The following is a 16844-nucleotide window of genomic DNA, read 5'->3' as shown; positions in this document are numbered from 1 at the left end:
GGAAGATCCCCCGTGCCGCGGAGCGGCTGGGCCCGTGAGCCGTGGCCGCTGAGCCTGCGCGTCCGGAGCCTGTGCCACGCAACGGGAGAGGCCGCAGCAGAGGGAGGCCCGCGTACCACAAAAAAAAAAAAAAAAAAAAAAAAAAAAGGCAATCAAAGAGACACATTTTTACTTGTTAAAGAGACGTGTTTCTACCCTGGCACTGGCAGCATCAGATGAACCCTTCATATTTCGTACCATAATCGGTGAAAATTTTATTATATTTTAAAAACTTTCTCTCTGATATCCACAGTTCAAAAGATTAAGTTTACTGCACCGACCCCCCACCGCCCACACACCCCGACCATGGTTCTAACCTTTACTGTGCTTGTTGCTACGAAAAACAGCTCTTACCACCTCAAGAGTTAGAAGATACAAACACCTGCAGCTTTTCCCGTCTTCGAAGTTTCCTCCACACAAATCTTCCCACAAAGCGTCACATGACCAACCTCAACAGTCCCATTTCCACGCTCCAGCCACATCCACTTAGCAGTGAATGAAAATGCAATGTTCTGAAGAGCAGCGTCCAAGTCAAATAACACACTGGCAAGCAGAGTCATTGTCTGCAGTTTCGGCTGGCATAACTGGTTGCTATGGGCTTTGGGAAGAATTAAAAATCCAAAAATTGTTCCTAGATTCTCTCTCCCTGAGAGGTCTTGATAAGAATTTTTAACTGCACCACGCTGCTGCAGCTTTAAAATCATAAGGGGGGAAAATACACTTCAATAATCTGAAGCAGGGAGTAGATCTGGGTAATCTTTGTTCTCGCACCAACTGCTCAGTTCCTAGTCTCCAGAAAGATTCTCTGTGCTGCCGGTTTCGGATTAAACGCTGATCGGTGGCACCAGTAAGAGGTAAGTCAAGAACACGTAAAATCCAGATGGAGAGGTTAAAATCCTGCGGATCCCCCTTCAGTCTAACTCAACCTATAACATCTACATTTTAATAGCTGATTTTCCGCGGATCACAAGATTTCTTTTTGCATAGGCCCTTGATGGTATTAATGAGAGAAGGGGAGAAAAGCATATGCTTAAATGCCTGGGGGCAACTGTAACAAAGGAAGAGACGACGGTGTATTAGCACAGTTCCTGCACTCACAGCACACTGCTTGCTCTGAGTAGTCCAGACAGGACACGGACTACACAATCACATCTCTGTAACTAATGTGCTTACAGACTCCAGGAGGGTGATATCTACCAACTAAATATTGGTCAAAATGGGAGCTAACACTCAGACATCTGCTCTAAAGAGAGCATCTCTTGTACCTGCTTCCACAGGGCACAAAGATACACTCTAGTTAACACATCACTGACAGGATGACGAGAGCTCCTGTCAGACTCTGGCCAGCTCAGTGCTGGAAACAAAACGCACGGCCCCAGCTGACTAGCTAGAGAACGTCTGCGGGACAATTACAGAGCACCTGACAAGGCTTCATGCCTGACTGACTTGAGAGCCGATGACACGGCTCTAAACAGCAATCCCTCCCTACCTCTGGTCACAAAACAGCAAAAAGCCAACTGATACACCCTTGTAATATCATGATTTATTCCTTTGCTTTGAATACACGAGACTCTGGGCCGTTGTCCTGCTAGTCTGCTATTCACTTGGGGCTTAAACCTCTAGGACCTGCCTACGGCATGTACAAGATCAACATTCTTGTTCAGGATTACCAGGAACCCTTCCCTGTGTACCGGATAATGTACACATCGGTAGGATAAACACAAAACGATGACATTCCAATTCATTCAACTCAAAACACGGAAAAATATAAGTGAGTCCTCACAAAATACATTGTACCATAAGGAAGAAAAACCCACGAAAAATTTTAAAACATAACAATACTCTTGATACTTTTGCTAACATAGCTCAAAACTTCTTTAATTTTAAGGTTTATCACTATAAAGGATAATTACAAATTATAATTTTAACTACCCACAATACCTGAGGAAGGAACACTCAGGTAGCTCATTATCTGTCAGGGTATCACCAGTAAAACCCCCGGCTAGCTATAAAGTTGACAGATATGATTCTAATAAAATTATGACCACATCAACATATAAATCCAAAGTTCCCAAAACTGTAACAAAATTATAAATGCGAGGAACTTATACATGCTCTTCCAATAATTAAATATTTGGCCATAGATTAAAAAGTGAAAACCGGGTAAAATACAATTTCTTGCATTAATTTTAAGTACATTGTAGTCTTTGTGGTATATAAAATCCTATAAGGATGTAAAAAGCTTCACTGGCAGCAGTCTTAACCTCAATTCATTGATACGTTAACTATTCCTTCCTTGGTCGTTTCAGAGGTTCCGCTAAACGCTTTCTAAAAAATATTTACTTCTAATTTATGTTATGGTACTAGTCTTTGACCTTAAACATTACTGTGCGTGGAATTTATAGCATGCATGTGTGTATATACGTGAATGTTTCAAGCTAGATTCAAGTGAAGCAGCTTCCCCTACAGAAGGAGGGTGAGGAGATCACGAGCGCAAACTTGAATTATGTTTCTTTTATCAGTCCTACTGCCCCAGCTGGTGAACCAAAACAAAGCTGTTAACTGAGAGGTGACATCACCACCAAGTTTTCAGGAACTTTCATAAACAACTGCTATTACGTTGACCTCAAATATAAGAAACAACTCCCTGACTAATACCAATCCTTTATTAAAATCATTTATTTTTTAATTCAAACAAAGTTAAAGGGTAGGCATGTTCACTTTTACTCTAAACTGCAGATCTAGATTATTATAAATTTATAGCTGATAATCATTTAATCTTACGCAGATAAAATTCTAAGCACTTCATATATACACATATATGTGTGTGCCTGTACACATATCCTTAATCTTTAAAGCAACCCTATGAGATTAAAACTAGTATTACTCCCATGTTCCCAGTTTAAATGTGAAGAAACTGAGTGGAAGACAGGTTACCTAGCCATTAAGAGGTGTTTACAAATTACAACAAAAAGAAACACCAACATTTTACAATACGTACTAAAAAATGTTTTTACAAAATATTTACATATATTCAGATTTCTTTCCTTTTTAATTGAAGTATAATTGACTTGAAATATTATATTATTTTCAGGTGTAAGCACAGTGATTTGGGATTTTTATACATTACGAAACGATCAGCACCATTGAGTCTAGTTACCATCTGTCGCCAGAGTTACGGCAATATTATTGAGTATGTTCCCCCTGCTGTACGTTACGTTCCCGGTGACTTATTCATTTTCTCACTGGAAGTCGGTGCCTCAGCCTCCTTCACCTGTTTTGCCCATCCTCCCACCCCACCTCCACCTCTGGCAACCACCTGTTTGTTCTCTGTATCTATGAGTCTGTTTCTGTTTTGTTACATTTGTATGCTTTGTTCTTTTAGATTCCACACATAAGTGAGATCATATGGTATTTGTCTTTCTCAGTCTGACTTATTTCACTTAGCATCATGCCCTCAAGGTCCATCCATGTTATTACAAATGGCAAGATTTTATTCCTTTCTGTGGCTCAGTAATATTCCACTGTATATATGCACCACATCTTCTTTCTTCATTCATCTATGATGGGCACTTAAGCTGCTTCCATATCTTGGTTATTGTGAATAAGGCTGCAATGAACACAGGGGTGCAGATATCTTTCTGAATTGGTGCTTTTGTTTTCTTTGGATAAAAACCCAGGAGTGGAATTGCGGGACCACATGGTAGTTCTATTTTTAATATTCTGAGGAACCTCCATACTGCTTTCCATCAGATTTATTTCTAATGTTTCCCTACACAGACCAGCTTACACACTCACTCACATAGCTCACGCCCACACTTCCTTCGGACCTGTGCTCAAACACCGCCTCATGAGAGAAGGCTTCCCTGACCTCCCCACACAAAACTGAAACCCGCCCCTGACCTTTCACCCCACACTCACACTCACTTTCTCCCTTATCTCTTGGTACTCAGCACCATATGGCATAACACCTATTTATTCATTCATGTCTTCATCTTCTCTATCAGTTGGATAAAAGCTCCAAGAGTGTTTGGACTTTGCTTTGCTTACTGCTGAATCCTCAGTGCCTAGAAAGTGGCAAGCACACAGTAGGTGTATAATAAATATGTTACATGGATTAATCTTGATGGGAATTTAGCTCCTAGGTCTCCAAGACAGCTTGTACAATCTTTTTAATCTTCAGGACAACATCCATATAGAAATATTCTTTATAATCTTGAAAAAACTGGCTTAAAAAAGTGATGAGGATAAGCTGTGTGGTGCAGCTAGAAAAGAAATAAATTAATAAATAAAAGCAGGAAACGTCAGTGTCACCAAAAAACAATGCAGTTTAAAAAAATAATATGTGATGAGGAGGAAGAGAAGGGGAGGATAAATAAGAATGATTTTACCTCAATGGTAAGTTAAGCACAGCAGAAAAGCAAATACATAAAAAGTACCAAATAACTCAGATTGAGTTTCTTAACATCACTTTAAGAAAATGCAGATAATGACCTGCATCACTGACTGGCACTTATTCTCCGATTGAACTACATCATTTCCCCACACTTACTCCTTCAAATGCATATCACGTCTTTTTCAATGTGTAAAATAATATATTTTCAATTTTTTTTGAAAAGTGGACATATCATTATTGCATTTCAAAATCTCAAAACTATTTTTTCAACTCCAGAGTAATGCAAATAACCCAAAATTAGAATCAGGAGACCCAGTTTCACATTACCTGTCTCCAACCGTCTTATCTGGCCTTGGGGTGGCCATTTAACCTTTCTCGAAAATATCAATACCTCTCTCATTGTCACACCCTAAATAGATGCCCTAGAGAGATCCTGAAGCTCCTTCTGCACTAAATAGTAACACTTTACAGAAGAAGCTTTTTATTTCCACTACCAGAGAACAAAACATAAAGATATTATCTTAGTTTTATCAGTTAGCCAAATTTGCAAGGAAGCTAATTCATGAAATATTAATGTTTTTAATAAATATCTCATACATTACTCAAAACTATATTTATATTAAAAATTTTAGGTCAAAAATATTAAAATTTTAATGCTCAAAGTGAAAAAAATTAGAAAATCTAGCAAAATACTTCTGAATGTTTTTCTATGACCCAAGAAAACTCTATTCTCCCTGCCTTTACCACAGTAATGAAGACCTTCCAGAAGAACATGTCAGTGAGTAGCATAAAACCTGTGATTTTTTTAAAAAATGCTATTTTGACTTTTAAGTTATTATCAGTCTGAAGAGCTCCTCCAAATCAGAACTATTATAGAATACACTCCCAAACCACTACTTGGCAACAAAGATGAATCTACCTATTACCAGGTTAGGATAGCAGCTATTATCATGGCCCCTTGGTTTCTTTCAAGTAGCTCCAATGGAAAAAGCCTCAAGTGAATAATAAAGATCTCATAATAGCTCTTAAGAATTCGTTAGATGGTAGAAGGCACTAAAATGAACTCCGGAGAGTTAAAAAGAAAAAAAAAAAAACCTCTCATCTTCTGATAAGAAAAAATAATTAACCTGACTTAATGCACCCGCGAAGGCCTTCCATAAATCAGACCTTTGTACTCCAAGAGCCAGATTAAAGCCATATATCAAAGGGGTATGTAGATATCGTCCTGTAAGCACACGCAGAGCATTTCCGCCTCTGCGTGGGCTGCGGGTCTTTCCGCGCGGAGGGGAGCGTGAGGTACGCACGGTGCTGAGTTTGCCGGAGGTGATGATGATGCGCCTCTCGTGCAGCATGCTGGCGTACAGCTGCAGCATGTTGTTCGCGTCCACGGCCACGAAGTACTCCGTGAGGTTCCTCTGCGCAAGCCAGAGACAACCGTGTAAGTTACAGGGAAAGTATCTGAGACGTTCGCCACGCAGTCTGAAGTACAAGCAATGTTAGGAGAATAAGCGGTATTCGTTAAAATAATTAAATTTAATTCTGTCCCGCTGCCACACAGAGCACGTAGCCTTCTACTATTATCTGAAACACAGCCCTACTCTAGGGAAACACTCCAGAGGGTGATCAGAGCATCACATCTTTCCCACCCTCCCTCCCCAGGCACCTGAAAAAGAAGCCTGTTTTCTGGGCCCCAACCTAGACCTGCTGAGTAGTAATCTTCAGAGTACAGCCCCAGGAATACATTTTCCAAACAAATACTGCCAATGATTCTTACACGCCCTGAACTTTGAGAACTGCTGCTCCAGAAAATACATTTGAGCCTCCCTCTGTTTGCCAGTCAGTCAGCAGGCAATATCACTGCCTGATGCTACAGACTATGTATAGTGCAAGCACAGGATGAGACGGGCTTATAAAGCAGACCTCTGATTCTTTATTAAGGAAGACCTCGTTTATATCCCATGTCAGGCCTGCTTTATACCACTATAACCAAATAAAAGTTGGTGTTAATTTGATTCCTTGACTTAACACTTCAAACTGTCTTCCCCACATAGGAACAAAACTGGGGTAAGCTACGTCAACTTCCACTTTTAGATCCTCTCCTTCTTACTTATTTTTAATTTTCTGTACTCACACTTAAGCCCGTCAGAAAGCAACAAGTGATAAAGAGACTGAATGAGAGTGACGATAGACTGAAGCTGCAGTGCCAGGTGCACTGTGACCCGGAGGCTACAACTTCTAGTTGAGCAAGAAACTAAGAAATCCAAGTGTTTCTTCAATTTCCGTGAGGTACAAACTTTCCCAGAACAACCCAGTAATCACAGCAGGGCACATAAAGGGCAACAGCGAGTGATGCTGAATCTGGTGGAGAGACTCATTTCCCGTTTTCTCTAGCTGAAGCACACCTCACCTTCCATTTCAACTCTTCATAATACAAAGTTACTTTTATGTCATTCAACGTTAATATTTTTCCTATAATCTCAAGATAATTTCTAGATGGGGAATTATTTCTCAATGCAGAATGCTGCCTTATGTATAGGTCCTTGCTTTTTTTTTTTTTCCTCTTCCCTGAACAGGACTTTTTAAAAATAAAATATATTAATGGAGATGTAAAAATGTATATTCTCAGTGGCAGTTTTTCCTTAGACTGGTTCTTTAAAACTTTCAAAGTCACAGCAAAGTTTGTGAAGTTTGTTAAATCAAGCTATTAGCGGTTTATTAGTAAATTTAAGAAAGGTACGAAGAGGAGAGGCTAAAGCAAGAGACTGACTTGTATTAACAACCCTGATGTGAGGGGCAGGCGTGCATAAGTCAAGGCGATCAGTCAGCCTCCAGGAAACCTAACAGACACCCCCAGCCCGCGGTGGACTCGCACAAGACTTGAGGGCTTGTGATGTGACCTGCTGATTTGAAGGTCTATCCCAGGCCCACGTGAAGAGCAGCTGAATGCAGTCTCTCACAGGAGTTAACTGGACTCATCTGTACCAAAAGCACCACTGACAGTCTGGGTTCGAAATTAGGAAATTTACAATCGTCTTCTTGGACTTTGTTTGTTCACTTATAACCCACGTGCTTTTGGAAACCAAACACTCAGTAGGTTCAAAAACATTTTTGGAGGAACAGTAGAGTTCTGAGGAAAATAATACATATTCCTTAAGTTGATGTTTCCTTCACTTTGATTGAATTATTTCTACTAATTCATTTTATCTTTCCAAAACAAGCTGAAAAAAATTATGAAAGGAAATACTTCCTTTTCACACAGCATCCAAAAGTGTACTTGTCAATTCCATTTATCCATGTAAGCTTTTCTACAGAATTTTAATTTGTAATAACTACTAAAACACTGAATATATTTCTAGTAAGGCTACAATCAGGACTCTAAATAAATGTGAAATGTAGCAATTTTATAATTTCTTGTAGTATCCTTCAAGCCTTACAAAATATGTATTACTTATATTAAAAATCAGGAAATCAAGTAGAGAACATCTAAAATTTGAAGAGATATATATATATATATATATACACAAGGAATCTAAACACTATGGTCATTTCACTAAAGTAACGATTTGCGTGAAAATATTTCCCATTCCACGTGTTCATTCCTCGCCAACAGGAGTCATCTCCTGAGACCTCTCTCTTCTGCCTGATCCAGGGAGCTCAGGACCTAACTGAACACAGACTATCCTACTGAACTATCTCAAATGGTAGAACTCGTTTTTCTCATATAATTTGTCTTATCTACAACCAGATATTAAGAAGGAGGTAAAGTAGCAGATACATAAAGAAGAAAAAGAGATAACATTATTCTTTATTTTTTCATTTTTTTCTCACAGAGAGTTACAATGTTTTCTATTTCTCTACAAAGAAACCCTTAAACAGTGAGACCAAAATAAATAAATTTCATAATATCAGTAGAATAAAAACATAGAAAACTTACACTCTCTGGTATTGTTGGGAGTCCAGTTACATCAGGGGCAATGAAGTAGGAATGCTAATCAACAGAAATAAATCACATAAGAAAAGGAGAATTAAAATTTGGTAGCATTACGTATAATTTGAGATTAAAAATTTTAAACATATCAACTAAATAAATACCAAGGACTGATGCTCAGGGTTTGTTGAATTTGAGAGATTCTTAAATGAGATAGCAGGTTTATATGAGATTTAACAACAACTTTCTCATACAAAAAGTTTAAGTGTTGGTTAAAAACATTTCATTTTAAAATTGAAGGGGGAATCCTAGAAAAAGTTTATTAAGACAAAAAAAGCATATTACTGAAAAATAGATAGATAGATCGATCATTTTAATACATTTGGTTTAGGGAGCCTGGAAAAATAAGGCTTGTTTACCTAAGAATATATCAAAATCTACTGAGATTTTTGAGATCCTACAGTTAAGTCCCCATAAATTTCTCTGGTACATATCAGCCACTATATTATTGAGAAAGCAGAAATAAAAAATAATTTTTTAATGTTTAAAACTTCTTAAAAGGTAATTAACCCAACATATGACGTTTCTACATCCACTAAACAAATGTTAATTAGCTTCTATAATATTCAAAGCAATACAACAGTTCACAGACATATTTACACAAAAAGCAGACTGTGCACACCTTCACGTTTCACAGAATGTTCCCAAATTTTACCACCCAGAATCAGAGTATAAGTCAATCACCAAAATCATTTTATTTTCTGTTCATATTAATCTCCAAAATCATTTTACTATCTCACATAAGGACCTATTTAATATTGTCTTATAATTAAAGATTTGGGGGAAAAAAACCATTCTAGCCAATACTGAGCACCACTGAACTAGCCAGAGCAAAAGGCTAGTTGGCACAGTCACGGCGCCTGACTTGCAGGGTAGAAGAACAAGGTCCTGAGACCCTGGACAAAACACGCGACAGACACCCATGTAGCGAGCCCACTCTGACATCACCACCACTGACAGGAGGGTAAGCATGGATTTGGTCTCTATTAGCTACTTGTATTTAGATGGATTTTTAATAGCACTGTATTTCATAAAGCTATGCTTTAAAAGATGGTATAAACAGAAAATATAATCCGAATGATTAATTTTCTTAAAAGAAGCAAATTTACCACTTCCCAAAGGACTAGAGTGAATCTTAAAGACACAGTGAAAGAAGTAATTAACTTCCCAATTTAACAGTGATTTTCAGAAGCCAATGTCCTTTGAACTCACCCGTGCTAGGGAGGGCTGATCTTTCAGAACTTGCTCACTGGCAATAAATATCTCTTGGTTCTTACAATACATAAGAGACAAAATGAGTATTTTACTTTCATGGGAGAAATTTACACAACAAATTGCCGTGTATTTGAGACAAACCTATGTAGCCACATCATCCGCTGAAGACATTTGAATAGCATTAATTACAAATGCTTTAAATGCTGATTTGCTAGTTTTATGCTAGAAAAATCTTGAAGTACTTTAATTCTCGACTGAGAGTACAGAATTCTGTGGATATTTAACGGCTTTGAAATGTACTTTCAAAATAAGCATCTACATTAGATATTAACATTTCAAAAAATTTCTGTGATATTCTAGTGGTTATAATGTCAAGTCTTGAAAAACTCATGTGATGGAATATTCATGAAATATGAAATTTTAAGAAAATCACAGCAGCTTCTCAAGACTTGTCATATTTTTATAATGGAAATTCTGCAAACAAACAAAAATTTCTTTTCCACTTGTGGAGGAACAAAAATGCCTATGACCATCAATTTTAACCTGACATCACAAAACTAAAACTGTACTAGTAGGTGAAGACAAGTGTTTTCACCCCAGTTTTGCTGGTCATTAACTGCACAGCGCTGGCACGTGACTTTATAACCTGTTATTGAAGTCAAATGAAATTACTAAGTGGACTTTACATAAAGGTTTATCAACCAGTTGGATTTAACAATACCTAAGATATTGTATTGAGAACAGGTGAACAAGATTTGAAGCCTATCACAGACTACTGATTCAAAAGCTTATATGTGAGGCTTAAAATATAAAAATAACCATCAGACATAGAAATACAACATAGTCACTCAAATTCCTTTACCAAGATTATTTCGGATATAATAAAAATCCTCTCCTTATCAAATGAAACATCAATTTACTAGCAACTAACATTCAAATAGCTTTTCGTGGTATATCTAAATATATCATTTCATAAAATTCCCCAAACAACTTTCTCAAAAACTGATTCACTAAATTTCTCAAATGGATAAAAGGGAACATCAAAAGAGATTAACTTTTTTGCCTCACGTCACGCATTTAGTGACTGTGATTTAAACCAGAATCTTCTACTCTTTAGGTATTTTTTTTTTTCCTTTTTTTTTTTTTTTTTTTTTTTTTTTTTTTTTTTTTTGTGGTATGCAGGCCTCCCTCTGTTGTGGCCTCTCCCGTTGCGGAGCACAGGCTCCGGATGCGCAGGCTCATCGGCCATGGCTCACGGGCCCAGCCGCTCCGCGGCACGTGGGATCCTCCCAGACCGGGGCGCGAAGCCGGTTCCCCTGCCTCGGCAGGCGGACGCGCAACCACTGCGCCACCAGGGAAGCCCATACTCTTTAGGTATTAAGAAGACTAGACGTCTTTGACTTACAGTTCTTATTAATAAAGGTAAAGTGTTTCAATATCCAATATTTCTGAAATGTATTTTTATAAGATATTTAGTTACTCCTGAACAAATAAGACAGTCAAATTTAGAGAATACATTTTTATTTCTCAGCTCTCCGTAGTAGCTGCCTCTATCATCTTAGCACTTACAGTATGTTTCCTTCACCATTTAACGAAGTGTTAGAATCACTTCATACGTAAAACTCTGCCAAAGAAAAACACTCATTTTCAGAAAACCCGGAGCTTTTCTTCCTTCTCCAGAGCGCTTGTCCTTGTCCTCTGCACTTCATTCTCACTGACTGTGAACCTGCATTCCCTCGGCTTCCATGACTACAAATCTGAGCTCCTCCTTACCTGCCCCTCCCTCCAGGCCTTCCCCTCCATGTGCTCTCCTCTTCCACACAACTTCTCTGCGCAATTAGACCTCACCCTCTGCTCTATCCTCTCTACATTCTGCCCTTTAAATCGCTCAGTTATTCCTACAACCACGTCTGCAGATGACTCCCCGATTTGGGTTAAAAATTCCAGGTTATCCTTAGCTTTCCAGCCCCCAATCTCTAAATGACTACAACATTTATTTCCACTTTGGCATTAAGCAACAAAAGAGGATGCAGACATAAAGAGGCAGAGAACATTATGCTGTTACAACAAGGGAACATTTCACAAAGGTGGGAACTGAGCTAGTTCTAAAGATACAAGAGGTTTTAGAGGAAGCTGTACAACCGAGAAAGCACAATGTTCACACTGTGACCAGAGTAGAGAATCAATTCATGGGGAAAAAAACTGAGACAGAAAAGTGAAAAGCTGGATTGAGGCTAAGAAGTGGATGGTCCTGAAAGGCCAAAAATTTGGACAAATTCTACCGAAAATGGGGGACTACTAAAGGCTTTCATCAGGGGACTTTATATAGTTGAAGGAAGTTTGATCTTACAGCCTTTAGAAGGGACTGGAAGGAGAGGCTGTAGACTAAGGACTGCTTGAAGTGATGAGCACCCAGACTAGGCTGCTGCCACTAGAAATATAAAGAAGGAAACCACAGAGGAGAACACTATGATCAAACAAAATTACAGGAGGAAATCTAAGCAAGAAGAAAGTGATTACCAAAGAAAGAATGAAATAAGGCTAACAATTTCCTTATCTTGCAAAAACCAAATGACCTAAAAAGAGAAAAACAAATACTGTATGCTAACACATATACAGAAGGAATCTAAAAAAAAAAAAAAAAAAAAAAAAAAAAAAAAAAGTTCCGACAAACCTAGGGGCAGGACAGAAATAAAGATGCAGATGTAGAGAATGGACTTGAGGACACGGGGATGGGGAAGGGTAAGCTGGGACGAAGTGTAAGGGCATGAAGAACCTAGGGGCAAGATGGGAATAAAGATGCAGACCTACTAGAGAATGGACTTGAGGACATGGGGAGGGGGAAGGGTAAGCTGGGACAAAGTGAGAGTGGCATGGACATATCTACACTACCAAATGTAAACTCCATAGCTAGTGGGAAGCAGCCGCATAGCACAGGGAGATCAGCTCGGTGCTTTGTGATCACCTAGAGGGGTGGGATAGGGAAGGTGGGAGGGAGGGAGACGCAAGAGGGAAGAGATATGGGGATATATGTATATGTATAGCTGATTCACTTTGGTATAAAGCAGAAACTAACACACCATTGTAAAGCAATTATACTCCAATAAAGATGTTAAAAAAAAAAAAACACCAAAAGACCTATTAACACGATTACATACATTTCAAATTGCTTTCTCCTTCAATTTCTCTTGCATCATTATATATTTTCCTTCCTTAATTAGGACAGTTTATTGTTATTTTGGAAGAACCAAAATCAACATAGGTAAATTTTAACATTCTATTATGTGCCAAACTAATGAAGAAAATTAATGAAAACATTCATATGTGATTATTAATCTTGTACACTTACAAAGCCTCCCAAAGTACTAGGGTGATTTTAGTTATAGACAGTACAGTTCGTTAAAAGTTTCAGTGGTAAATAATCTATACCACCACAGCCTTACTGCTTTGAGAACTTTAATCATACTTCCAGTATTTGGTGATTATATTAAAAGATGTATTGAAGTATGGGGAAAGAGTTTTTTAACCCAGAATCTTTATCATATAGTTGGTTATATAGTACATTTTCAATACTTATTATGTACTGTTTTCATTTTATGAGGGGTATTTGGTATTGTATATTTGTGTGGGTGTGGGTGTGTATTTCCTTATTATGGATTGATTTTACCTGAAAATCAATGTTCCTTGCAATCAAAATAGTCTCAGATATTTGGTAACTTTTAGCATATAATTTAAAAATCTGTGATTTAACAACTACCGAAGTATACATCTATCATATGTCATGATAGTTAAAGCACGTCAGAAAGCCTCAGTATCACCGTGTAGTAATGTCAGCACAGGCATTAAAGTCTTCCTGGGAGCATGGGTGACTCAGCAGAGTTTCTAAACTGCTGTGACTCAAAACATCAGTTACTGACTCAGTACTTACCACACTCAAATTGACAGGAGTGTTTGCGTTTGGTACTGGCTGGTTGTAGAGTGATTTGAGAGTTTCATGCAAATCATCTTCCTAGAGTTAAAAAAAAAAAAAAAAAAAAAGTACATTTTATAAATGAAATAGGAACTAAGTAAATACAATTAAAACTACTTGACAAAATCATTCACTGTGCCTACTCACTTCAGATGTGTTATATACAGGCAGAGCCTGGAGATACGGTGGGTTCAGTTCCAGACTACCACAATTAAGCAAATATAGCCATAACGTGAGTCTCCTGCATTTTTCAGTATCCTAGAGCACATAAAAGTTATGTTTACACTACACTGTAGTATATTAAATGTCCAATACCATTATGTCTAACAAAAACAATGCCATACCTTAATTTAAGATACTTTATTGCTAAACAGTGCTAACCATCATCTGGGCCTCCAGCAAGTCAGGATCTTCTCACTGGTGGAGGGTTTGCCTTGGTGTTGACGCCGCTGACTGATGAGGCTGGTGGGGCCGAGGGGCGGGGTCGCCGCGGCAGTTTCTTCAAACGAGACAATCAACTTCGCTGCATCAACGGACTCTCCCTCTCATCGGCGGTCTGCGATGCTGTTTGACAGCACTTTACTCACAGTAGAGCTTATTTCAAAGCTGGAGTCAGTCATCTCAAACCCTGCCGCTGCTTCATCAACTAAGCTCATGTTATATTCCGAATCCTTTGTTGTCATTTCAACAATCGTCACAGCATCTTCACCAGGAGTAGATTCCATCTCAAGAAATTACTTTCTTTGCTCATCCATAAGAAACAACTCCTCAACTGTTACAGTTTTATCATGAGATTGCAGCAATTCAGTCACATGTCATTTCAACAATCGTCACAGCATCTTCACCAGGAGTAGATTCCATCTCAGAAAGCCACTTTCTTTGCTCATCCATAAAGAAGCGATTCTTCTTCTGTTCAAGTTTTATCGTGAGATTGTAGCAATTTTCCCATCTTCAGGCTCCACTTCTAATTCTCATTTCCTTGCTATTTCTACCACATCTGCGGTTACTTCCTCCAGTCAAGTCTTGAATCCCCCCAACTCAAAGTCATCCAATAGGGTTGGAATCAACTTATTCAAGCTCCAGTGAATATTGATATTTTACCTCTTCCCATGAACCAAAAGTGTTCTTAATGGCATCTAAAATGGTGAATCCTTCCCAGAGGGTTTTCAATTTACTGTGCCCGGATCCATCAGAGGAATCACTATCCGTGGCAGCTACAGTCTCCTGGAATGTATTTCTTAAATAATAAGACTTACTAATAAATTTAAAAATGATAAATATGATAAATATAAACATAAATTTAAAATAACGATAATAATAAATAAAAGTCAAAATTACTCCTTGATCAACGGGCTGAAGATGGATGCTGTGTTAGCAGGCGTGAAGAAAACAATAATCTTGTTGTCCATTTCCATCAGAGCCCTTGGGTGACCAGGTGCACTGTCAGTGAACAGTAATATTTTGAAAGGAATTTTTTTCTGAGCAGGAGGTCTCAACAGTGGGTTTAAAATATTCAGTAAACCATGCTGTAAACAGATGTGCTGTCATCCAGGCTTTGTTGTTCCATTTATAGAGCACAGGCAGAGTAGATTCAGCATAATTCTTAAGGGTCCTAGGATTTACAGAATAATAAATGAGCATTGGCTTCAACTTAAAGTCACCAGCTGCACTAGCCCCTAAGGAGAGAGTCAGCCTGTCCTTTGACGCTTTGAAAAGTAGGCACTGACTTCTCCTCTCCAGCTATGAAAGTCCTAGATGGCATCTTCTTCCAATAGAAGGCTGTTTCCTCTCGTTTAGTGCAACCACCTTCATTAATTATCTTAGGAGATCTCCTGGATAACTCGCTGCAGCTTCTACATCAGCACTTGCTGCTTCACCTTGCACTTTATGTTAAAGAGATGGCTTCTGTCCTTAAACCTTATTAAACCAACCTCTGCCAGTTTCAGTCTTTCCTTCTGCAGCCTCTTCACCCCTCTCAGCCTTTGAAGAGTTGAAGAGAGGTACGATCTTGCTGTGGATGAGGCTTTGGCTTAAAGGAATGTTGTGGCTCCTTTGATCTTCTATCTAGACCACTAAAACTTTCTCCATATCAGCAATAAGTCTGTTTTGCTTTCTTACCATTCATGTGTTCACTGAAGTAGTGCTTTTAATTTGCTTCAAGAACTTTTCCTGTGCATTCGCAACCTGGCTAACTATTGAGTGCAGAGGAACGCTTGCATTTTCCATTTTAATTTTAAAATCACAAACCTAGTTTTTAAGAAATAGGTACAATTTAAGTAAGATTATTGTACTAAGATGCAACTTTGATGCAAGATGCAAATATTCTAAATACTTCTTTTCTAAGTAGCTCTTAGTTACTACTTGCCCCATGATAAATGGGATTACATAAAATATATAACACATCTACTTTATGGGATTTGTACAGTAATAATGTACCTTGATGTGCACACTCACTTTTCTGAATTACACATACAAATCCAGTAATAAATACGTGAAGGTAGCTTCTCATATACATAGTTATTTTTATTCTCTCTTAAAATGTTTATGTTGGGAGAATAAACCAAAGGTAAAGGCAGCTGTTCAAAGAAGTTAATCATTCATTTTAGGGACATGGATACAAGACACACATGACTTCTCACAATTTCTCTTATAAGTTGACTATGAAAACTTAATACTTAGATCTCTACAAATTCTTGCAAAAGTGTGTACTCAAAACTGCCTATTTTCATTCGTGTATATATGTCAATGCTACTCTCACTTCACCCCAGCTTCCCCCTCTCCCCCGTGTCCTCCATTCTCTACGTCTATGAATGTAAAATAGATAGCTAGTGGGAAGCAGCTGCATAGCACAGGGAGATCAGCTCTGTGCTTTGTGACCACCAAGAGGGGTGGGATAGGGAGGGTGGGAGGGAGACACAAGAGGGAGGGGATATGGGGATATATGTATGCATATCGCTGATTCACTTTGTTGTACATCAGAAACTAACACAGTATTGTGAAGCAGTTATACTCCAATAAAGATCTATTAAGGAGAGGTCTGGAGTTGGCAGAGTGAAAACAGCCTGAAGGGGCTAGTGCGCCACGGCTAGCCGGGAGGGAGTCCGGTTGAAGTCTGGAGCTGCCGAAGAGGCAAGAGACCTTTTCTTCCCTCTTTGCTTCCTGGTGCGCGAGGAGAGGGGTTTAAGAGCGCCGCTTAAAGGAGCTCCAGAAACGGGCGCGAGCCGCGGCTGTCGGCG

The 16844-nt window shown here is 38.6% G+C and overlaps 1 protein-coding gene across 8 annotated transcripts in view; it reads right to left on the bottom strand.

Annotated features, from left to right (window-relative positions):
• The window catches only part of DENND1B (DENN domain containing 1B), a 278187-nt gene that overhangs the window by 132672 nt on the left and 128671 nt on the right, over nt 1-16844 (bottom strand). For 3 of the 8 annotated variants that reach the window (XM_055084008.1, XM_024130618.3, XM_028488291.2), the window contains 5 exons: nt 13756-13866; nt 13567-13647; nt 9636-9695; nt 8370-8423; nt 5740-5850 (listed from right to left, as the gene is read on the bottom strand). In XM_055084008.1, the coding sequence (XP_054939983.1) occupies nt 5740-5850; nt 8370-8423; nt 9636-9695; nt 13567-13647; nt 13756-13866 (417 nt within the window). The remainder of the gene's footprint in view (nt 1-5739; nt 5851-8369; nt 8424-9635; nt 9696-13566; nt 13648-13755; nt 13867-16844) is intronic. The other 5 variants (XM_055084007.1, XM_024130620.3, XM_028488294.2 and 2 more) reach the window with 2 other exon arrangements.

The sequence above is a fragment of the Physeter macrocephalus genome, chromosome 4, assembly GCF_002837175.3.
Source record: "Physeter macrocephalus isolate SW-GA chromosome 4, ASM283717v5, whole genome shotgun sequence".
NCBI classification, from domain to species: Eukaryota; Metazoa; Chordata; class Mammalia; order Artiodactyla; family Physeteridae; genus Physeter; species Physeter macrocephalus.
The sequence above is the reverse complement of the archived record's forward strand: the minus strand, read 5'-3'. Positions and strand labels throughout refer to the sequence as shown.